Source organism: Microchirus variegatus (assembly GCF_963457635.1).
Source record: "Microchirus variegatus genome assembly, chromosome: 18".
NCBI lineage: Eukaryota > Metazoa > Chordata > Actinopteri > Pleuronectiformes > Soleidae > Microchirus > Microchirus variegatus.
Window position 1 is genome coordinate 11,492,919 of NC_139819.1, and position 24,047 is coordinate 11,516,965.

The 24,047-nt window shown below is 38.9% G+C and overlaps 1 protein-coding gene across 1 annotated transcript; it reads left to right on the forward strand.

Moving 5' to 3' along the window:
• Positions 1–1,177: 1,177 nt before the first annotated feature.
• Positions 1,178–23,596, forward strand: loxhd1b (lipoxygenase homology PLAT domains 1b; the record flags this gene model as incomplete). The annotated part of the gene is made up of 43 exons (XM_083905011.1): positions 1,178–1,805; positions 2,567–2,681; positions 2,821–2,832; positions 3,096–3,176; positions 3,390–3,574; positions 3,759–3,857; positions 4,752–4,900; positions 5,516–5,639; positions 6,008–6,117; positions 6,685–6,825; positions 6,925–7,060; positions 7,404–7,564; positions 7,671–7,757; positions 7,970–8,105; positions 8,396–8,550; positions 8,847–9,007; positions 9,113–9,189; positions 9,418–9,614; positions 10,049–10,241; positions 10,415–10,575; positions 10,678–10,996; positions 11,921–12,072; positions 12,973–13,106; positions 13,187–13,329; positions 13,465–13,569; positions 14,180–14,308; positions 14,392–14,556; positions 15,534–15,715; positions 15,796–15,912; positions 16,051–16,213; positions 17,357–17,511; positions 17,601–17,810; positions 18,483–18,609; positions 19,212–19,426; positions 19,660–19,845; positions 19,966–20,093; positions 20,577–20,694; positions 21,146–21,323; positions 21,584–21,769; positions 22,228–22,398; positions 22,488–22,620; positions 22,872–23,027; positions 23,116–23,596. 43 exons carry the CDS (start codon positions 1,178–1,180, stop codon positions 23,594–23,596), a joined length of 7,161 nt encoding a protein of 2,386 aa, XP_083761137.1.
• Between the last annotated feature and the right edge of the window lie 451 nt (positions 23,597–24,047).

Genomic DNA, 24,047 nt, shown 5'->3' on the forward strand with positions numbered 1-24,047 from the left:
GATTTTGCATCACTGTGAAGGTATGTTTTTACACTAATGTCAACACACACATGTTAAATGTGTACAGAATGACTTGCACATTTGATATTATTACCTCCATGCACCGGTGTGTGGGAAGGACTCGACTCTAGTCTGGCTTAAGTGGCTAATTTGAGGACTTGATTTACATACTCCACTTAGACTTGAGTAAAATGACTCGTCATAACTTTACTTATGGGATATGTACGTGTTCTCAAATATTGAGGAATAACTTCTTACAAATGTCATTTCAAATCCCACAAAGGAAGGTAAGGAAGGAAGTCAGTTGGATGCTAATTGAAGCTAAGGCTAGTTAACGTCTTGGTTGGTCCAAAGCTGGTTGTAGGCAGTTTACGAAAAACGTGCTGGGTTTTGTTGTGTTTTTGCCTAAAATGTGATATTAATTTAGTTTAATGTAGGCCTAATGTCAGTATTATTTTAGCCAGAATTTAGGCGCTGTAGTTACATTTATTTTAATTTTATTGGTGTTAATTTTATTGGTGGGTGCCAATTGAAGCTAACGCTAGTTAACGTCTTGGTTGGTCAAAAGCTAGTTGTAGGTAGTTCGCAAAAACGTGCTGGGTTTTGTTGTTGTTTTTGCCTAAAATGTGATATTAATTTAATTTAATGTAGGCCTAATGTCAGTATTATTTTACCCGTGTTTTAGGCACACACATTTATTTTAATGTTATTTGTGTTAATTATTGTATGGGACCATGTCCACCACCAGTCCTTATATTGTATGCGTGTTATACATATTTAAAGGTGGTATATATATATATGTGTATATATATAAATGTGTGTGTACATATATGTATATATATATATATATATATATATAAAAATGTGTATATATATATATATTAAAATGGCAGACCAATAGGATCCCCACCTGTGGAATTTTCTAGCAGCTTACCATCCCCTTAAAGGATTCCCTCCTCTGGTCATGTGACAAGAAGCAGGTAGGTTGTCACTTTTAAGTAGGTCAGAGACAACCTGCAGCAGAGAGCTGGGGCGTCCCCTGGCTGCCTGTCAAACCGATATCTGTGAGCTCAGACTCAGACCTGGTCAATCCTGCACAGCCACGGGTCAGTTTAATCAAGTTTCACCGGAACAAACAGGAATCGGTTACGGTTACAAGGTAGTAAATAAATTAAAGATGCCCACGAAAAAGAAAAAAACAGCGAAGGAAACCAAAGATGTAGATGACGAGGACTCGGAAGATCAGGAACCAAAGCTAAAGAAGAAGAGTAAGCAGAAGAAGTCAAAAGACGGCAATGAAGAGGGATACGATTCTGACACATCAGGGCCTGATGTGAGGAGCACCAGAAATAAGGGACACGATCGATTAAAGGTCAAGAACAAGAAGAAGAAAGCCAAAGAAGAGAGTGGGGATGAGTTGAGCAGTGAGTCACAGATTACAGATAATAAGAATAACAATAATGTCCGCAAGAGTAAAAAGAGAGGTGAGAGCCTTCCTGATGTGATCAAGACCACCAGGAAAGGCTCAGAGAAGTCCTCAGTCAAAGCAAGAATGGGCTCTAAAGACAAAAAGGACAAAAAATCCAAGAAGGACTCTGAGAAAGAGGACTCTGCTGAGGAAGAGGAGGGGAAGAAGAAAAAAAAGAAAGACAAGAAGAAGAAGAAGGGAGACAGTGATGAAGACACCAAGAAAAAAGGCAAAAAGAAGAAGGTTGAAAATTATGTTGAAATCTATGAGAAGGAGCTACGAAACTACGAGCCAGATAAAGAGGAGAACTACGAGGATGAGTATCACAAAAAGAAAGGTATTTCTTATAATTACCATATACAGTATCTCAACCATATATCATGTGGCTACAAGTAGTGTGATGTGGATGTGATACGTAAAATATCCTTAATTGAGAGAATAACATTTCATGCAAGTTCCGTTGGAGAGAAGACACCTGACTCCCAGAGAGGTGAATCCTTGATTGCAGATATACATGATGCCATTGCTACTGTGCCCGAGCTTTAGTTTAATGGTCATGGTAACATTACACTGAGTGAAGTGGTATCCAAGTGTCATCAGTATGTTGTCCTCAACCTCCAGCTATATGACACCTGTCACTCGCCAAACTTTACACAAGGTGGTTAAAGTAAGAGTTCTCTGAAGTTAAGTTCTGGCTTTCATTTTTAAATGTACAATGTTTATGGAAGTTGGGAACGGCCATGGTTGCTACTATATTTCATTTATTCTGTTGAAAAAGATCAGGAATACAAGAATACATGCAAGATCAGTCAAAACATCTTTAACATCATCATCTGATATCACAGAATAACAAAAAATAAAAGCTTATTCCTCTAATCAATAATAACTCCCATCTGTTGTGCGTTTTCAGTTTGTTTATAATCAAAAATTGTAACATGATAAATGACAAGTTTCTGCAGTTTTCAGTTGAGGTGTGTTTCCATCATTCTGTAATATGAATTTATGGATCATTACACCCATGTTCACTACTGTACCTCACTGTTCTTGTACTAATGCACTGCGTCCTGCCTCCCTTTGTCTGATGTCATGACCCTCCAGTGTATGAGGTTGTGACCATCACTGGTGATGAGCGAGGAGCCGGCACTGATGCCAACGTGTTTGTCACCCTCTTTGGAGAATATGGCATCACTCCCAAAGTTCACCTGGCCAGCAAGTGAGTATTTATTTAAATGTTTAAATTTAAATATCAATTCATCTGTACTTGTGTTGTTGGGATGAATGTAAAGCAATCTGTTTAAAAGAAAAGGTTCTTATACTAATCTACTTGTTTTTTTTTTTCTCCAATTCAACAGCACAGAAAAGAAGTAATTATTTTTATGTGATCGCATACTATGCTGTGGTAAAGTATTTGCAGTGTTAGTTTGCAGTGCTGTGAGTTTCTGCACGACATGATAAATTAATATAACTTTATTAAGATTTGAGGTGAATGTGGAATTTTTTTTACCGTTCGTTACTGTTTTGATTTCTATGCATTCATTAATTGGTTTCAGTACTTCCTTGATGAGTGAAATATTTATGCAATTGCAATTACTTTCTGAAATGTTCTATCTTTTTTTAATGATTTTAGGAGTCGCACAGCCTTTGAAAGGGCCAAAACTGATGTGTTCAGAATCAGAACTCACAATGTAGGAGGACTGAAAAAGATAAGGTACATTTTAATCTTTAATCCTGTTTTAACTTATTTACATATTTGAAATTTTTTAGTATGCTATGCCAGCACACAGATCACACTTTTACAACTTTAAGTTTGAACTACACCAGGTATTTTTGAATTTGAATCTGATTTGGATTATTTCCTGTCTTGAACAAAGAAGAAAAATTTGATGTTTTTTTTTTAGAAGTTTCTATTGTGTTGTTCCAGGATTGAGCATGACAACACTGGCCTTAGTGCCAGCTGGTTCCTGGACAGAGTGATAGTGACCGATGTGATTCGGCCTCATCTGAGGTTCTACTTTCCTTGTAACAACTGGCTTAGTAAGAGTGAGGGAGATGGCGTTTATGTCAGAGACATGCTCGGCAGCATGGACCCCATGGACATGCCCAAATGTGCGTATACACAGTCAGATATGAGCCTCCAGTGACTACATGGAAGAGCATAAAGAGGTCTTATTTAAATAATAAGATAACAATATTAACCACTAAAGTGGTTGCATGTGGTTTACGTACTGTTGTGTATACTTTGTGTAAAGTGTGTTTTTTAAACTGCCCTATAATGTTTTTATCTTTCCAGATAATAAGTATATAGTGAGCGTATTTACTGCAGATGTGAAAGGCAGCGGAACAGATGCAGATGTCTTCATCAATATCTTTGGGGAGTTTGGAGACACGGGTAAGTACAGTATAATATATGTTATCTTTCCATCACTTATCTCATTCAGAGCTTCCCAGGCCACTAAAAAATCAAACCGTCAGAGGCCCATGCTCAGATTTGGATGTTAGCACGTGGCACAATATTGATGTGAACTTATAACGTTGGAATATTTTGTCCCAATCATCAATGGGTAATCATCATAAATAATCATTATATTAGTAGCTATGTTTTGCATGTACATTTTTTCTTCAATTCTATCAAAGTCATTGATCATTACGCATTTCAAATGAAGAGTTTTATGTGGAAAGTTGTTTTTAAATAGAAATAGTAGAATAAATAAATAAGTAGGACTTTCAATCCAAGCATATTTCTTTGTTTATTTATTTGCACAACAAAAAAATATATAATGCGATACACAATAGATAAAAACAGGTGCAGGAGGAGGGATAAAGCATTTGTAGCTTATACTAGGCCCTCCTCCTCTATAGTAATCAAAATGAATTATAATCGATAAGTAATATAGCAAAATAATGCATAAAATGTAATAACAATCGATAAGGATAATCAATTAATTAATAGGGTAAATTAAGATAGAATAAAGACTATATATATAAGATTACTACAAGAGGCTAGGATAACTTATGAGATGGGTTTTCAAGGCATTTAATTAACAATTCCAAATGAACATCCCAAACATCAGGTTTACATAGGCATATGTGATAACCCAAATCAGGGCGCCATGATCAGAACATGTTCAGTGACATGAACACTGATAAACCAACCCTCGCAATAGAGGCCCAAATGGGCCATATCAGACCAGAGTATTCTGGTCGGCGGGTTTACTCGAATCAGGCATAATATGGTCACCATATTATAGTGAAAACTGTGACAGATGATACTGTATTATTTTAGGGGAGAGGCGACTGGACAATGACAAGGATAACTTTGAAAAAGGCACAGAGGACAAGTTCACAATTGATGCACCAAACTTGGGCAAAATAAGGAAGATCACCATTGGCCACAACAACAAAGGCTCCTCAGCAGGATGGTTTGTTGACAAGGTAAATCACACAGACAAAACAGATTACTCCCTTATATTAAGTCCGGTAAGGAATTACTTTCATTTTGTTACATCATTTGTGTAGCATGAGAGGTTTCAGGAGTCTTTTTGCGCCTCATTCTGCTCAGTTCTACCTCAGTGTCACTGCATCTCTGACACAAACAACTTGATCGTCAAAGTGTTGAGATCAATCAAACAGACTCCAACATGCACAAGCTCACACACACACACACACAAACGGGATACACATGTCGTCATTCTACCCGTTGTGTAAAGGGAAACCGTGCCCCGTTAAGGGATTACCTTACAGCAAACAGACGAGTCAGTAGATTTCCTGTATCACAGACTGACGCTATAGATCACAGTAACCGTAAACACTCATGATCATCACACATGACTCTTTGACCACAAAATAATGTAACATCCACCAACTAAACTAAAATCACACTGAAAATCAAAGACTGTGATGATTTCTTTTTTTTTGAGCAGTGCATCTTTAATTGTCCATCTGTCCAACTGTAAGAACTGCTGCTGTCAAAAACATGATATACAGCAGGTCTCCATCATATGTTGGCTTTGATTATGTTTGTTTTTTTATTTTTTCCTTTTTATGCAGGTGGTTGTGGATGATATGGGAAACAAAATGGTGTATGAATTTCCACTTGGTCGTTGGTTTGCCATCGATGAGGATGATGGAAAGATCCAGAGGGATGTTTTGGTTGGGGGTAGCCAGCCCACTGGTGAGCATAACATTAGGGGAAAAAAATCTAATTTCACATACTCTTCGTTTTTCATATCAGTTAATGGAATCAAGGTAAGGGGGAAAATTCACTCAATATGTGGCTCATTTTAAAATGAATTGCCAACATATTAAGTAAGACTCTTCAAGATAATTTGCTGTTTTATGCCTTGTCATTCTGTATTTTTTTTTATTATAATAATAATAATAATATAATATTATTTTTTTGAAAATGAAATGTAATCGGGCTTCATGATCAATGCTCTGGCTGAGTGAATCCTGCTCAGTAGCTCAGCAAGTTTGAGTGCTATGAACCATTATGAGCCACTGGCAGAGCCACTAATAGCTTGATGTAACTGTACCCATCAGGTATAGTGTACAACGTTCAGATCATGACAGGAAACATGCGAGGTGCCGGGACCAACTCTAAAATCCACATTGTGATGCACGGCTCGAAAGGCGCTAGAAACAGTGGCAAGGTAATAAGAAAAAATCTGACCAAACAACTTACACCTAATACTATTTTACATTGTCTCACTTTACTAGTTCAATGTTGCGGTAGCTTCCTTCTGTCTTGACATAAAAATAATGAATGAAACTTCCTTTGTGCAGTGTGGGAATGTCACCAGGTGACACAAGAGCTATTTTGAGAAATACAGAGAGAGTCACGTGGAGCTGATAAGCTTAATCAAAATTGTGTGAATTTATTTGACAATGTGAATGTAACATATTTGTTTATATCTAAAAGTTATGCACTACAGTCAAGAGAAGCATAAAGTTGCTGCTTCAATTTTATTTGTGTAATTTATAGCTCTCAGTCCTTCTAAAAACATGATTTACAGACTGTGGTTGTCAATTTACTCTGATCAAATCTGACTCAAATCACATCTCTTCAGTTTTATTGGGCTGATGAATATCCGACCACAAATTTCTCAGTGTTGGTGCTGTAGGATAATGATTAACCACGAACAACTCTGTATCTGTCTTGCGAAGGATGATCCAGTCTTTTACGTTATGTTTTGTATGCGTGTGCTGTGTTTCACCAGGTGTTTTTAGAGGGAGGCAAGTTTGAGCGGAGCTTGACCGACATCTTTAATGTTGAGATTGCTGCTCTCCTCAGTCCCATCAGCAGAGTCACCATTGGACATGACAACGATGGAGTCAGTGCTGGGTGGTACTGCGAGAAGGTACATTAAACACACGCGTGTCTACATATTGTACATGTTAATCATACAGTCTGGTCATTTTCTGTGAAATAATTGAGCTTGAATCATGTGATTGAATAGGTGGTAGTTTATTGTCCGTTCACGGGGATTGAGCAGACTTTCCCGTGCAGTAAATGGCTGGACGACAAGGAGGGAGATGGGCTGATCGAGAGAGAACTCTATGAGATGGTGTCTCTCAGGCAAAAGAGACAGAAAAGTGAGTTGAATGTTGATAATAATACACAAAAATGCAAAAATATTTCAAACCGTTATGTGCATCAGATATGTGCACTGCAGCCTCCTTTTAATTATACTTCATACACATTTTAGTGTGTTGCTGTGTTCTTTTCCCAGCGCTTGTGAAATTAAATCCAGTATTTTCAATAATATAAGGTACAATGAAAAAACAAATCTAAATAAATCAGCTTCGGAAAGTCAAAAGAAATCTGTCATATTCCTTATCCGAGTGATTTTTCTATGATTTCTTAAATTGGATTATTCGCTATTTGCATTGATATTGCTTCTAATTTAAAGACAATGATTTAATTGGTGCTCCTCAGAGTTTCCCTGGTCTTTGTGGATCTGGACGTCAGATATACCCGGCGCGGGGAGCGACGCAGCTATCTCTTTCCAGGTGTACGGACAAAAGGGAAAGTCAGACGAGATCAGGCTCGACAACGAAACCGACAATTTTGAACAGGGACAGGTGGACAAGTTTATGGTATGTAGCCTACTCTATAATTCAGTACTGCATACATTAGTGTCAAATTAGTGTCAGATACTGAAGTTTTGCAATAAACTGCTTTTATTTTGATGTGAACTCATAGGTTGAGCTGCCAGATTTGGGAAAATTGTTGAAATTGCGAATCTGGCACGAAAAAAGAAATCCATTTGCAGGATGGCATCTTAGCAAGGTGAGGAAACCTCACATTTAACGGTAGTTTGCAATGAATTTGCAGGCATGCTAATTAATGGGAATTAGGATATTCCTGAGGACATCAGACACTTTTGGATTCCGCATATATTAAACGAATTTGTTCATTTTTCAGGTCTGTTTTTTGTTTTAAACTCCAATTAAATGAAAATCATGTCAAACTAATGTTATGATTTGCGGTGCTTTCATTAGGCATCTTTGATGAAAACGTTAACAAATGAAAAGTACAAATTTCCATGCGAGCGGTGGCTGGACACTAATGAAGATGATAACGAGGTTGTGAGGGAACTACCTGCCATGGGAGATCTGATCGACGAGCCACTGCCATGTATGTACATGCGTGTGTATTGAGATTATAAAATAACACTTAATATTACTGTTCAGTAACAACTATGTAGAAATAGTAGGGTCTTAGTAATACAATATTATGGTAGCACCATCCTATTTTCAATGTGATATTTAGGTTATAGCTTGGTAATGTAATATTGTGATAAAACTAATAATATATATATAAAACTAAATAATATTTGTGTTTAGATAACAATATCCTACTTTAAACATAATATGAACATTATTACTTCAAAACTAAATAGTTTTCTGCAATTTTCTTTTCTACAGTGGTGAAATACAGAGTGACAGTTTGCACAGGGACTGTAGGCGGGAGTGGCACAGATGCATCTGTTTTTCTCAATCTGATCGGAGACCTGGGAGACACTGGGGACAGAGAGCTGGTCATCTGCAAGAACAACGTCAACAAGTTTGAGAAAGGAAACGTGAGTTGATTCTGTGCATTCAGGTTCAGACGAGACAGTCAGACCGAAAAATAGATTATCTGGCCTTTTTATGTTTTTGGTTTGAAAATCAAATGACACATTCTTTTGTTATCGTATCTACTGCTCTCTGATCAGTATGATTTTAATGAATTCAATTACTGAGCTCTGCATGTTGCTGTGTGTTGTTTCTGGTGAAGACATCATCGATGACAGGGTATAAAATGTAATTGTAATGTTTTCCTCTATGTGACGTATAAGATGGCATCAAGGTTTTTTTTGTTGTTGTTGTTTTTTAGATGGATGAGTTCATAATTGAGGCAGTAAACATTGGGCAGGTCCGCAGGGTGAGAATCGGACATGATGGAAAAGGTGGCGGCTGCGGCTGGTTCCTTGATAAAGTGATTGTAAGAGAAGAAGGTCAGGCGGAGGTCCATGCTGTAGAGTTCCCCTGCAACAGGTGCATCAGTCAGAGTGTGAATACAAAATGATGCATTTATTAACTTTTGTTACAACCAGATTCCACTGACAAAAAGAAAAATTGATTATTGAATGTTTTATGCAGGTGGCTGGATCGTAATGAGGACGATGGACAGATTGTTAGAGAGTTAGTGCCATTCTTAGATGGACAGCGTCTTTACAGTAAGTCATACGACTGTAAAATGTGATGCAGACCTTATTTCCAAAAATGTTGGGACATTTTCAAATGCAATAGAAACTTTTATCTGTTAAATTAAGTGATTCAGCAAATTACAGATTTTTGGTTTTGATTGCATTTCGATTATGATGTTTCCCAACCTTTTCTGGAGATGGGGATTGTATAATGCTTGACCTTGAGAAACTGAACTATATGTTGTCTTTGTGTGTCAGACATCGACTATCGCATCGCAGTGAAGACGGGCGACATCCCCGGTGGCAGTTCAGACTCGAACGTGTTTGTCAAGATGTATGGAGAGAAAGGCGACACCAGTAAGATGATGCTGTTGGTCTCCGACAACAACCTGGGGAACTATTTTGAGACGGGCCGCATTGATGTCTTCACAGTTGAAACCTTTGATATTGGACAGGTGATGCAGAGGAGGCACACACATGTCTTTGAGGTTTACTAATGAAATATCAAATAAGTGGCACAGTTGACGATCCTGAGTACAGCTCATTCCTGTACCCTGTGCTAACATTATTTACTGTAGTGTGAGACAAAATGTCAGTATGGCAATATATCATTTTTCTGACTGCACAAGAGCAAAATATTCTTTTCTTAACAGATGTCCCTGTCAGTTTGACCAGTGTCAATACTTCATGACTTCTCGTGTTGCTGCGTATCACAGAAATGTTCCACCGCTGGAAAGTGTGAAAATGGTGGACAATTCGATCTTGCACAATCACTATACAATATTGTCAAGTATCATGTTGCGAGTTAAATGCCAATTCCCACCCCTAATCCTTACTGTAAAAATGTATTAAAATGAAAGTTGTGAAATTGTATGTATTTTTATTTCAGATCAACCGTCTGATGATTGGCCACACCAATGTGGGCATGCGTGCTGGCTGGTTTTTGGACAGCGTCCAGCTCATGGTTCCAGTCCATGGGGAGCATTACATGTTTCCCAGTCACCGCTGGCTTTGCAAGGATGAGGCTGACGGCAAGACAGAGGTGGAGATTTATCCAAGTGAGATCGTGGAGATGGAACAATGTAGGCAACATTCACACGCACACACACTTAAATTAGCAGAAACTCACATGTATGGCAACAGGGTGACTGGTTCTGCATCTTAATCATTTGTTATTCTTACATACTGTACTGTATGTGATTTGTATGCATGTCTTCTAACTGTTTGTATGTAATGTGTTCATTCCCACTTCCAGTGATAAACTATGAGGTAACAGTTGTGACTGGAGATGTCATGTTTTCTGGCACCAATGCCAGAGTGTACATCCAGATCTACGGAGACAAGGGGAAAACGGAGGTGATCAGGCTCGAAAGCAGATCCAACAACTATGAGCGGGACACGACAGAAATATTTAAGGTATCATAAAAAAGATTTATGCATTTAATTTATGCACCCGAATGCATTGCAGTCCCAAAATAAAAGCTTATAACTGATTCTAACATTGCAAATATTTCCCAGTTAAATGCTAAAGATGTGGGGAAGATCTTCAAGATCCGTATTGGTCATGATGGCACGGGGGTTGGTGCCGGCTGGTTCCTTGAGACTGTTGATGTTAAACACCTAATCATGGCCATGGTGCCCAAAGAGAAGAAAAAGGAGGACAAAAAAAAGAAGAAGAAAAAGAAAAAAGATGAGGACGACGAAGAAGACGAAGGAGAGGAGATGAGGCAAGTGGTCCTCACGTATCATTTCCCCTGTTCACGCTGGCTGGCCGGAGGAGAGGAGGATGGCGAGCTGGTTGTGGAGCTTCTGCCCGAGGATGAAGAAGACCTGGAAGGTACAAGTTGTATAAAACTTAGTGCTTCTTCTGCTGCCTCCTGTCCTCATAGTTAAACTTGTATCATTGATTTCTTATATGTGTTTATGTTTTGGCTAAAGTGTCTTATTATGTCAAAAAATAACTATACAGTGCACTTTACCAGTGTTTGACGCCTACTCTTAAACACTGCTTTGAATTGTTCTTCTGAACTGAGTGTATGCCACAATTCATTCACAGTCAGCAGTAGGACAGTCAGTATTTCCTGCAGTTGAGCAGGCGTTTTGGTTCTGTGGTAATTACCAGAACATTTTCTCATTATTATTGACTTTATATTTGAATTTAGAATATTTGACATAAAATACTTGGAATACTGGCTTTTTTTCATTAAATTATTTATAATGGTCACTCTTTTTTTTATAATTGGCACTATTTCTACAATGATTATCACAAGCCACAGATATTTAGAAGATAATCAGTGAACACAGATAAGGAGACAAAAGTTGGCATGTGTTAGTAAACACAATTTGTCTTTTTATTAACTTTTTACTGTAACAATTAAAATCACAATCAAGTTCCTTGAATACAGATTATTCCATGTTTTAAACATTTTATTAATATAGTGTCAATATTAACATCGATAGCTTCATGTCCTCGTGATTTCCAAAAACTGAAATCTTAAGATTATAAAACTTTAAAACTGAACAAAAAAAGCTTGTTTTATTCCATGAGCTGCTCTACTCAGGGTTTACACTGACCATGTAAACCCTTGATTTTCAATTTAAATCCCAGTTTGCCAGTGATTTCCCATGTCTGTCTGTCTTTGTTGCGCTGTTGTGTTGTTGTGGACACGCATGGTTTGATCTGACACAGTTTCCCGACCGACATTCATCATGTGACAGGCTAAAGAGTTGTTGGTAATTCATCCCTTGTATTGTCTGACAGTTAACACCTATGAAGTGTGCGTCTTCACTGGCGACATGCTTGGAGCAGGGACTGATGCAAACGTCTTCATCAATATTTACGGAGAAAACGGAGACACCGGAGAGCGATATCTGAAGAACTCTGACAACGTCAACAAATTTGAGGCGGGGCAGGTAAGATGGTGGTAATTATTTTATTTTATTCTTTTAAATCAGGTAGAGATAAAAGAAAGGAGTTTGGTGTGAAGGAGTGAGACAATATTCAAACTGCACCATTTATTCTGACATTAACTTGGATTCATAATGCAGAATTTTAAAAGAAAAGCTGACAGTTTTATTGGGTGTGGAATTAGAATATTAAAACCACATACATTTTTTGTTGGCACTGAACCATATTACCCACTTTCTTAGAACAATGTCTGTAAATGATCCAGCAGTTAGTCAAAGACTCGAGCACTTCCCTGCAACATGAGCCTTACAGTGCGGGGTGTGGGTGGGAGTCTATTCTGATAGGATTACAAGCTTCCCTGCAGGTGAGCCAGCTGTGAACGAGAGGTACTTGTTTCAGGCGTCCTACGTGTCATTGAACCTGTCCTACTTTTACTCATTACTTAATCCAAACCAGTGAATTATTTATCTGTGCATTATAGCTGCTTTTGTCCATTAACAACGGGGTTAATTTATCCCTGCCAGATTAAAAGCCACTATGACCTCTTGCTGTATGCTGTAGCAAAAAAATAGAAAGAAAAAAAAACAATCACACATGCAAACGTATAAATAAAATTCAGGTTAAATGCTTAGATTTGTGAATAATGTCACAATTAAAAAAAAAAAAAAAAAAATTATAAGACTTAAGATTGAAGGGTCATTTTTGATCTTGAAGATAAAAACTCCAACGGCTGTGGAAATATCACAATAAATATCACATTACATTAATAATAAGCATCAACGGATTATTATTGAAATAATTTGACCATTATTACTTCTAGCGTTTAGAAACTAGATAAATACTGCAAAAGTACATTGGAACATTGATGTGGTCATGATTGATAATGTGCCTGTCATATTTTGCAGGAGGATGTTTTCACAGTGATGGCTGTTGAACTGGGTCCTCTGAAGAAGCTTCGGATCCGTCACGACAACAGCAAATCTTATTCCTCCTGGTACCTGGATCGTGTTGAGATCGTGGACACAAAGGATGATACAACGTAGGTGAAACCGGCATACAACCGATAGTGATGTAAAAGCATGTGAGCATGAGCTATTGAGGCATTTCCTGGTTCTGCAGGTACTATTTCCCTTGTAACCGCTGGCTTGCTGTGGATGAGGACGATGGGCAGATAGCGAGAGAGCTGGTTCCTGTGGATGAGGCCTTCATGAGGCAGGATGATGATGAGGAGGGGACCACCGCACTTGGGCTGGAGCAGAAATGTAACGATTTCAAAGCTGATTCATGTATTAGTTAAGGGAAGATAAAAGGGAGTCTTGTTCAAATATTAATCTAAATGCTGGTGAAAGAGGGACCCATGTGTTAAATGCACTGACGACTTAAAATGTGTCTTGCAGCCATGTCGACCACATATACTGTTAAATTAAAAACTGCAGAAAAGAAGTATGCTGGAACAGATGCCAACGTCTACTGCATCCTGTTTGGTGAAAATGACGAGACAGGTGTGATGCTATTGACTGTACATAATATATATATATATATGTATGGATATATATGTGTATGTAAAATGTATATTTAAAATGTAGTGCAGTATATGTATTGTATGTATGGGCTGCTTAGCATGAGGACCTAAGCACCTGTCACTTTACAGTTTGGTCACTTAATCACTTAACTCATAATACCTACTTCATGTTTTGCTTTGCTACATCACCATGTGTATGGGGTTACCAATATCTCTTATTTAAAGGTGCAATGTGTAAAATTGTAATATTTATTAGGGATGTTGCATCTGAATATCCCTCCCTGCATTAAAACTAAAATGATGATGTTATAAATATTTAGTGGTGCAAAATGGCACCCCAATTACGAAATAAATATTAAATATTAAATAGAAAAATAACACAAAAATACCCAAAAGTATGCAATAAAATAAATTATTAGCTCTGACAAAGGTTAAGTTAAATATTACACACTGTACCTTTAACTGGAACACAACCTATGCTGCTTCTCAATAGTTATTGATATTGTTGTCATGTTCATATTTTTCTATTTTTTTTACCCTATAGTGTATGTGCTTGTCCTACTCCAATACGATTTTCATGTCACTCACAGGGGTCGTCAATCTAAAGGCTTGCAAGAACTATAAGAATAAGTTTGAACAGGGGATGATCAATGAGTTCACTGTGGAGGCCGTGGACTTGGGTGATCTGGTAAAGGTGCGAGTTGGGCACGACAACTCGGGTAGGAAAATAATAAGTTCCAAAGACCAAAAACAAACACCACACTGTATAAAATTGTATAATAGCATGCTTGTGCACCATTAGGGGGTTCACCTGGTTGGTTCTTGGACTGGTTTGAGGTTGACGCATCCTCACAGGGACAGAGACTACGCTTCCCATGTGGCCGCTGGTTGAGTAAGGACGAGGATGATGGGGCGGTTGTGAGGGACCTGTATCCCGCTGACCTACAGACTGAATTCTACATGCCATGTGAGTGAACATGGCAGAAATACTCTGCACCAATACTGATCGTATTAAAGCACTGACTGAGAAAACGGCTTGTAAAAGTGCTTTATGCTGCTTTTCCTCAGCTAATGTGGAAGCATTCGCCTTCAAATGTATTAAAGTGCTCCGTCTAAAGAGGATTTTCACAGCACTCGTGCTTTCATGCCGACTGTAAGTGTCATAATGTGTCATGTGGAGGACTTTGTTTTAAACTTTACAATCACAACAGCCCGATGAATGTAGCAAAGGAAGGAATTTATTAGTTACAAAACGGGGACATCAGTGTCCTTTATAAGTGTTGGGCACATAAACTATCCAAAATGTAAAAATGTTACATATAAAAGGAAAACAATTCAAATATAAGAACATACCCCAAAATGCACACACATGAAGCTGCCTGAACACTGCAGCCATAATGCTGTTTTTAATATATTGCATTTTAGCATATGATTATACCATGTCAACATTCTACGAGATTTTCTTTGGTCTCATGTCTCGCTTCTCCACTTCACTCTACAACAGGTCACCTTCAGCCAACTTAGCATAAAGAAATGCATGCAAAAATGCCTTTTTATTTTCATGTACACAACAATCACAACTGTCACATTAAAAAGTGGCAAAAAATAAATTTAAAATAAATACATTGTAATGAAATCCTTCTCATATTTTGCTTCAGACATTTTTAAAACATCCTTAAAGGTGTAAAATAAAATGATCTTGTTGAATTGCGATGTGTGCAGTTTGTTCTTGCAAATTATCTTGAATCAAAATGTCATTACAGTGTGCAAAGATAACATTTTTCATGGGATCTCCCAAGTGCCAAAAGTGTAATGTAAACGTTAAGTTACTGAATGTGCAAAAAAAAAAAAAATAATCATCATTTTTAGCTGTTCGAGAGCGAACATTCTTAAAGTGTATTAAGTCTTCCAGACTCGTTAATCTGTCCCTCTGATTTTTTCCAGTTGTGCCGTATGAGATAAAGATATACACCAGTGACGTGTTTGGAGCAGGAACAGACGCTGATGTGTTTATAGCCATGTATGGACGTAAGGGTGTGTGCACGCAGCAGAAACACCTGTGTGTCAACGAGAGAGAGAGACGTCTGTACTTTGAGAGGGGAGCTGAGGATATGTTTATTGTAGAGGTGAGTCTGCAGATTTGAACTACACACAGTTGAAGACATCGGCTGTCGCTCATTTGAGACTGTGTTCTCTTTGTTTCCAGTTAGAGGATGTTGGTGATGTCATAGAGAAGATTAGGATAGGACACGACAACAGGGGCACCAATCCAGGATGGCACCTGGACAGAGTGGAGATCAGGCGACAACTCAGGAAAGGAAAGGTAGTAACCAACTGAGATTACATCCGAGTGAATAAATGCATCATTGCCAAAGCGATCAATAATGTATCAGCTTTTGGCTCACACGTATCTCCCTAAGTCAGATTTCTCTGAGTCGGATTTGTATGTTTTTGATCACAGGGTTCAGAGACAACCATTTTCCCATATGAGCAGTGGCTGGCCAAGTCTGAAGAGGATGGTGAAACTGTGAGGGAGCTGGTCCCTTCCGATATCATCACACAGAAACTCCTCAGGGACGGGACTCTGAAAACGACAGAAACTGAGGTGGAGGACGCTTTGGAAAGTAGGTGCACTCTGATTTCATGAAGTCCCTTTTAATGTGACTTTATACATCTACTCCACATCAGTTAAGTGTAACAGCTGGAGCTGAGGGCACAGGGAGAACGACCCAAACACAAGGGCAGGCAGACGCACTTAAGTCAAATTTAATGAAGACAAAACAGACGGGTGGATAAACAGACTGTGAGCTGGGAAGAACAATATACAGGAAACAAATGCACTTACAGTAATAATACTCTGAAAATATAAAGTGAGGAAAACACAGAGACTGATGGGTGTCTGCATATGATATCCTTAAACATCTGTCAAAGTCTTACAGAAATGGCTTAATTACACTAACACAATTGCACCGAAAGGTCATAAAAATGCCACAGACACAATACAATTTCTTTTGCAAATTTGGATTTTGTAAGATGTAAAATGGAGGTCAGAATGAGCAGAAATATGGTACCATTTATCTGCCTTCATTATGAGAGCACACACTGAATATTAATAAACCGAGGAAGAGGAATCGAGAGTGGGGGAAAAACTGATAAGAAATAAGCTGTTACTGTTAATGATGTTATTAAAGTTGTGAGTGAGCACAGATATGAATTGTGCTTCGCTGTCTCAAACTGCTCGCTCTCACTTTTAGTTTTTCATCTGCTCTTCCTTTATGTATGTTTTTTAAAAGGAGACACATGTATTGATTGCTCTGCGACTAAGGACTTTCTAACTGGTGACATATTTCTTGATTTTAAGGTCTTAAGTTTGATCAAAGTGGCCGGAAAAAGATCTGTAAAAGTCTGTCTTTTTCAGTTACACTTTATATTATATGTGTATATTATTGTTTTACTCACTTACTGTATGTTTGCATCCCTTTATTCTTGGTTGGAGCAACAGCTGACACAGGAATTTTATATGGAGTTTTTTGTCCAGTAGGCAAATGATGGGTTGATCGTTTAAGTAATTTTTCAAAATTAAAACTATGCATTACACTGTATAAATGCAAATACTGTTTTATTGAAAGTTATTCAGTTCAGATGTAGTTTTATAGGGAATGTGTGTACCACTATGAACCCATTATTTACTTATTATATACAAATCTATGAGCATTAAATGTTCAGGTTCTTGACATAGGTTAACTGAGTTGTTTCTACCCCCACAGCTCATTTATACAAGGTGTCAGTGCGGACAGGAGATATGTACGGAGCAGGAACTGATGCCAATGTTTTTCTCACCATCTGCGGAGACCTGGGGGACACAGGAGAGCGCAAACTCGCCAAATCTGAGAGCAACAAGAACAAGTTTGAGCGGGGAGCGGTATGTTTGGAAATGTGTGACACATCGTCACTTTTCTTTTGTGCTCTAAATGTTGAGGGTTTTTTTTACATTCTCTCTTTGCGCCTCAGGTGGACAAGTTCTCCATCGAGGCTGTGGATTTGGGTCAAGTGTTTAAGATTCACATTCGTCATGACGACTCCATGATTGGGTCTGACTGGTACCTGGACCAGGTGGAGGTGCTGGATGAGGACACAGAAGAGGTGTACATGTTCCTGTGTGAGCGCTGGCTGTCGAAGAAGAAAGAGGACCGGTGCATAGACAGGACTTTCTTTGTCAAGGTGGGGAGAGAGAGCGAGATTTAAGATGTTTTCACACAGGCACAACTGCACTGCCAGCTTACTAGAAAATCTATGTAATGTAAAAAGAGCTATTCATTATATGGAGAATTCATAGTGAGCAGGCTGACGTGTTCTGCTGAATCTCCTGAATTTCCTGTGAGTGTGACACAGATGATCTCTCTCTCTGAGTTCTGCTGGCAACAGATGGAGCTGCATGATTTGTAAAAAAATATATATTGCTATCGTTTTGACAGATATTGCAGTTTCAATATGAATCATAATTGGTGTGAATGATTATTTTCTATCCTTTTCATGAAAAATATACATATACATAAAACATTTATAATTTTCATCCCTAGAGGAAGGTTTTTTTTCCAATGTTGCACTTGCTCTTATTGCATTTTCGATTATTTATTGTGCAGCATCAGGTACAGATGGTGTAATTGGCTTTGGGGTGTTGCTATTTTTTCTATGCTGCTTAAAGGCTACAGCCAGAATAAGTTTTGTACCAAAAATACATTTTTGAAATAAGTTACCTTTTTCTGTTGCTCTCAACTCCACACTTGGTGAACCTCTATTCTCGTGTCATGTAAATTTGCTTTTTGAAATTCCAGCTGTAACTGCTGCTGCTGCAGCTGAAATGGAAATGAGCAGATTATTTGTCTGCTGTAGGGTTATGAAGGTGAAAGAAGCACGGATCCTTTTGCAATCAAGATGGCTCAGGCCAAAATGGGGCTGGACAGAAATGCCAACAAGAAGAAAAAGAAGAAAAAATCGGCTGTGCCGGAAGAGGGTCCAAGTAAGGCAGCAACACTATTCTACATGTTTTTTTAAGGAATAGATAAGAACAGGAGAAGAGAAAAACTCTAATCTAAAAATTGCAGCTCAGAGAAAGTTTCTCACTTACTTTAAGGTAAGATAGTGCTGAGTGAATGTTTTCTCTTCAGAAAAGCATTATTTCTTCCTACCTGTGAAATCCGCCCTGTTATAGGAATCCACATATTGTGCATATTAAGTATCACCTGGCTCTCATTTCAGACACATTCTAAACTCAAGAGGGTCTGTATCTGTAAAATACACTCATGTAATCTTTGGTTGCTGTTCTGTGAGCTTCAATCCAGCTCCCTCTCCCTCTACTCGATCCTTCAGAGATTCTCTTGCTATTGTAAACACATGTAACCCAAACAATCGACCACTGCATTTGTCTGGGAAAAGTAAAGTCCAGAGAATGCCAGGAACACAATCTCTGACTCATTTAAGCCATTTTCAGACATGATCTCTGTAACTCAGAATAAGTGAGGCTCAGTTAAAAGAAAGTCATTTAAAAAATTTGCTTTCTTTGTGAAATGCTGCCGGGACAACACGTACTAACAAAACAGTTTTTTCCCCTCTTTCACATAGTCATCCCCTATCACTTCACTTTGTCCACGGGGTTGGAACGTGATGCCGCCACTACAGCCAGGGTCTATGTCATCATCATGGGCGCCAGCGAGACAGAGAGAGAGACAGAGCGTCTTTGGTTGGACCTACCACAGGGAAAGAAATCCTTTACATCTGGCTCCATGGAGCACTTTGTGTCCTACGGAACTGATGTAGGAGAGATCAAGAGAGTGGAAGTGAGAATCTGGGACCTGTCTGCGTTGCTAAATCTGTGAAAGCATCTCTTCTCTGCTACCTCCTCAGACACACTGATGTTAAAACATTGAAATAAAGCCGTTCTCATGCAGGATAATGAAGTCTGTTGGTGTCTTGTGAAGCCTAGATCAAACAAAATCAAATGACAATTCCCACTTCTACCCTCCCCCTCCTTTTCTCTCTCCTCTGCCTTCTCTTTCCTCTTGTTCCTCAGGTCGGCCATAACGGTGTCACACCAGAGAGCTGCTGGTTGGTGGATGAGCTGTCGGTTGCCGTGCCAACAAAAGGTATCAAGTACATCTTTCCGTGCAAATGCTGGCTGGCTAAAGACAGGGGAGATGGTCTCACTGCCAGACTGTTCAATGTTCTGGACTCCAGTACCATCAACATTATCCGCAAAGTGAGTCACACCACACTTTAAAATGCAGGAGAGTGGAAAACCAGTAATTTTCTGTCCTTATATGTACATAGAAAAACAGAATCTGTCTGCTGTAACTGCATTATCTCCTGCATATTGTAGGTTATATATTCAGCCATGGTTGTCACAGGTGACACTCAGTATGCAGGGACTGATACCAACGTTTTCCTGACTGTGTTTGGAGCCAACGGGAGCACAGAAGAAATGCTCCTGCCTAAAAATGGGGACAGGTCAGTCCTCCAGTGACCTTTTAATTGTACTTGTACCTGTCGGATGGAAATAGACCAACATTTTTGGAAACGAGACCTGAATGTGAAGAATGGTAGCTGTGGTGTGAAGCTACAACTTGCAGCCAGTTAACCTATAACACGTATCAGCTCGTCATCTTAACTTCTAAAGCTCATGGATTAAAACATGATTCTTGTTTTGTTTAAAAATATTTAACAACGTTGGTTGTGAATACAACAGTCTTCCGTAACATAACAAGATTTGTGTGCTGGTAGGTGGATTTTATTACCTCTCAACAGAGTTTGGAGACAGTCTCCACAGTTATTTCCGTCTTGTTCCTCCTTTTGTGTTAAGATAAAGTGAATCTGGCTACATGTTGGCAGACAAACTATTTTTACTCTCGCCAAGAATACAAATAACATTTTCAGAACTTTTTTTTTTTTTAAGCTGACAAAATGCATATATAATGTTTTGTTGCCATTCAGGTTTGAAAGAGGCCAAGCAGACACGTTCAACCTGGAGATCGATGACATTGCTCCTCTGAAGAAGATCAGAGTTCGGATTGATGGCAGCGGGAGTCGTCCTGACTGGTTTCTTGACAGTGTGGGTAACACAAAGACAATTTCAGATAGAGGTGCCAAAATATGAGAAAATACATGGAGTATAGCATTAGCACTGGGCACATATGTCTTTAGCAGTGCATTTAAAGGGTTCCAGCTTAGATTTTATTATCCACAGCTGTTGAATGACTTTTAATTATGCCAGCTGTCATCAAAAGTGGCTGTTATGATTTAAAAAAGAAAACATGTACTCCATTAACTACTGATTTCTATATAAACACAAATAAGTGTAAGGTTGAACAAGTAATATTTGTTCAGCTGGAGCAAAACTCAAACAGCTAAATTTGTCTGATTTGGACAGGTTTGATGTTACCTTTTTTTGCATGCAGCCCCGAAACAATATACATTTTCAAATTAATTTCCAATAAGTGATGTCTCTTGATCTTAAAAAAACAACAAAAAAAAAAACGCCACATCTTCATAAATGCTTTCAGATCGTGATGCGTAACTTGAACACAGAGGACGTGTACGAGTTTACGTATGAGAACTGGCTGTCAAAGACCAAAGGGCCAAAAAGGGTAAAGGTGTGCGAGCTGGCAGCCGTGGTGGATGAGGAGGAGATGGTAGAGAAAACAACCTACACCATCAACGTCCAGACTAGTGATGTCGGAGGTAAGTCGCATAAATGGCAACTTCATCACCGGCTTCAACCAATTCAAAGTGGGTTTATTTAAGACTATTGTCTAAGGAAAATGTATTCAGTTATTCACAAAGAGGAAGCATTATTTGATATAGCAGAGACGTTTTTGTCTTCATCTCTGTTTTCTTCAGGTCCTTAGACCCAGGTTTGGAACTACTTGTACGGTTTTGTATTGCTGATTCATTACTCTGTCATAGTATTCTGACAAACCCAAATGCTTCTGTCGTTTCAGCCGCCGGCACCGATGCCAACGTGTTTCTGATTTTGTTCGGGGAGTACGGAGACACTGGGATGCTGCCTCTGAAGGAGAGCACCAACCGCAACAAGTTTGAGCGTAAAATAAAGGATGTGTTCAGATTCCCCGACATGCTCAGTCTTGGCGAACTGTCCAAGGTCCGAGTGTGGCACGATAACAAAGGTGAGGAGGAAAGGAAACTGGTATCAGAAGAACGGCAACATATTTAGACATTTTGCAGCTTATCTCATTTGCTTAAGACCATTTAGTTGTTTTTAATACAAGGCAGATTTTTTTGTATTCACATTATTTAAACTTGATGAAAGTTTTTTTTGCATTGAAAAACTCTTTTCTTGATGACTTGCGTCTGAGCATATCAATGAAAACCATCCTTTTACCATCATATCCATAAAACAATAATGAATGTCTGTCTGTATTCTGCAGAAAGTCTTAATTCAGATGCAACACCAGAATGTACACTGTTGAAGCAGATTTCATATAATAATATAATATTAAAGGATGTTTAACTTTAGATCTAGTGGCTGTGGTACACATTTCCACTTTAGATCGTGTAAAAGTCTGATGATTTGTTTGATAATATTTTTGTAAATTATTTAAAGCACTTTTTTAAATATAAACAGGCCCTTGTCCTGGTTGGCACCTTGACTACATTGACGTGAGAGACGACGCCATGGACATGACTTTTCGGTTCCCCTGCGACCGCTGGCTGGCGAAAAGTGAAGACGACAGGCAGATCATGAGGGAACTGGCCTGTGCCAACAACGACTCTATAGACCTCAGTGACAAAACCAGTCAGTATTGATGGAATCATTTCGTGGGCATGATTATAAATTAACTAACTACTGCTGATAACAAAAAAATTGCCTCTGCAATCCCACAGAATATGAAATTGCCACAACAACTGCGTACACCGACGACGCCTCCACCACGGAAAACGCCTGGATTGTGTTGGAAGGAAGAAAAGCTCGTTCCAAGGAGTTTGTTCTGGAGAATAAGAAAAAGAAGTTCTTATGGTACATCCTCAAAAGGACTCTAGATGCTATGTTGCCTTATATAATCTCCTCTCTTTCCTAGGTTTTGTTATTCTCGCCTCTTTTATCTTGTTGCTTCACTCTCTGTTCTGCAAGCCTCTGCTCTCTGGAGAGCTAAACCCATGAGACGAACAAAGGAAAAAGTTGCCTGGCAGACCAGTGAATTTAACAGCACTGTTCAGTATTACACTCCACAAGATGATGAAACTTTTCGTTTTTTTGCCCCCTTGCAGCGGTGCCACTGACACGTTTGAGTTCTCGTCCAAGCACGTGGGAGAAATCGCTGGAATCTGCGTTGGTCACATCACGAAAGAGGGCAAAAAGGCGAAGAATGGAGTCTTCTGGCATGTGATGGAGGTGGTGGTAACGGAAAAGGAGCTGGGAAACAAGTAAGTGGATCTACTTTTTTTCTATTTTATGTATGAAATTGTACAGAAATAATCTTGTAGGAAGTGTAATCCCAAATGCACTGTTCAGATATTTTTTCCAGTGTAATGCTCAAATCCCACTGGCCGCCAAAAAGGACAAATTCCTAAACTTTGAGTGCTACAAATCCGTCGAGAGCTTTGCAAGCAAAGTCCGCAACCTGGTTCCTGTCAAGTATGAAATCATCGTCATCACCGGGGACGTCAAAGGCGCCGGTACGGACGCTAACGTCTGTATCACCCTCTATGGCGTCAACGGCGACTCCGGCAAGCGTCCTCTGCAGCAGAAGTTCCGCAACCTTTTCGAGCGAGGGCAGACGGACCGCTTTGTTGTGGAGATGCTGGATCTCGGGGAGCTGCTGAGGGTCAAAATGGAGCACGACAGCAGCAGCTCCAGCTGTGGGTGGTATTTAGAGTGTGTGGAGGTGACCAACACAGCCAACGCTGTCACAACCATCTTCCAGTGTGGAAAGTGGCTCGACAGTACCAAGGCCGACGGCCAGATTCAGCGAGTGCTCTACCCAAGATATTAGGAGGAGGAGGACATGTGAGACAGAAGGACGGTATGTTCTTTGAGACATTTTGATCATTCATGATTTTTTTTAGCTTTTGATTAAAATGAATGGACATTTTAAAAGTTTTAATAAGGACACCAGTGTTTTTTTTAAGCTTGTGCCAACTCCTTCCAACATCAGAAAAAGCCATTTGCTTCCTTGTCTGACATTAATGACACAGACTTTGATTGTTGACAAAAAAAAATCCATCACAATAAATATTGCATTACTTACTTTGCTGTTTTTGTTAGTTTCTTGATGACATGCATCTTTTTGGTAGTCACTCGACACCTACGGCAGGAAAGGCACTTCAAACACACGTCACCTTTCACTGTGCAAAGACTCTGCAGGCAGTGGGAAACATTAACATTTATTTAAGCTGTGTCAAAAAAGGCCTTATTAAATAGTTTACAAGTGTCAATAAGTGACA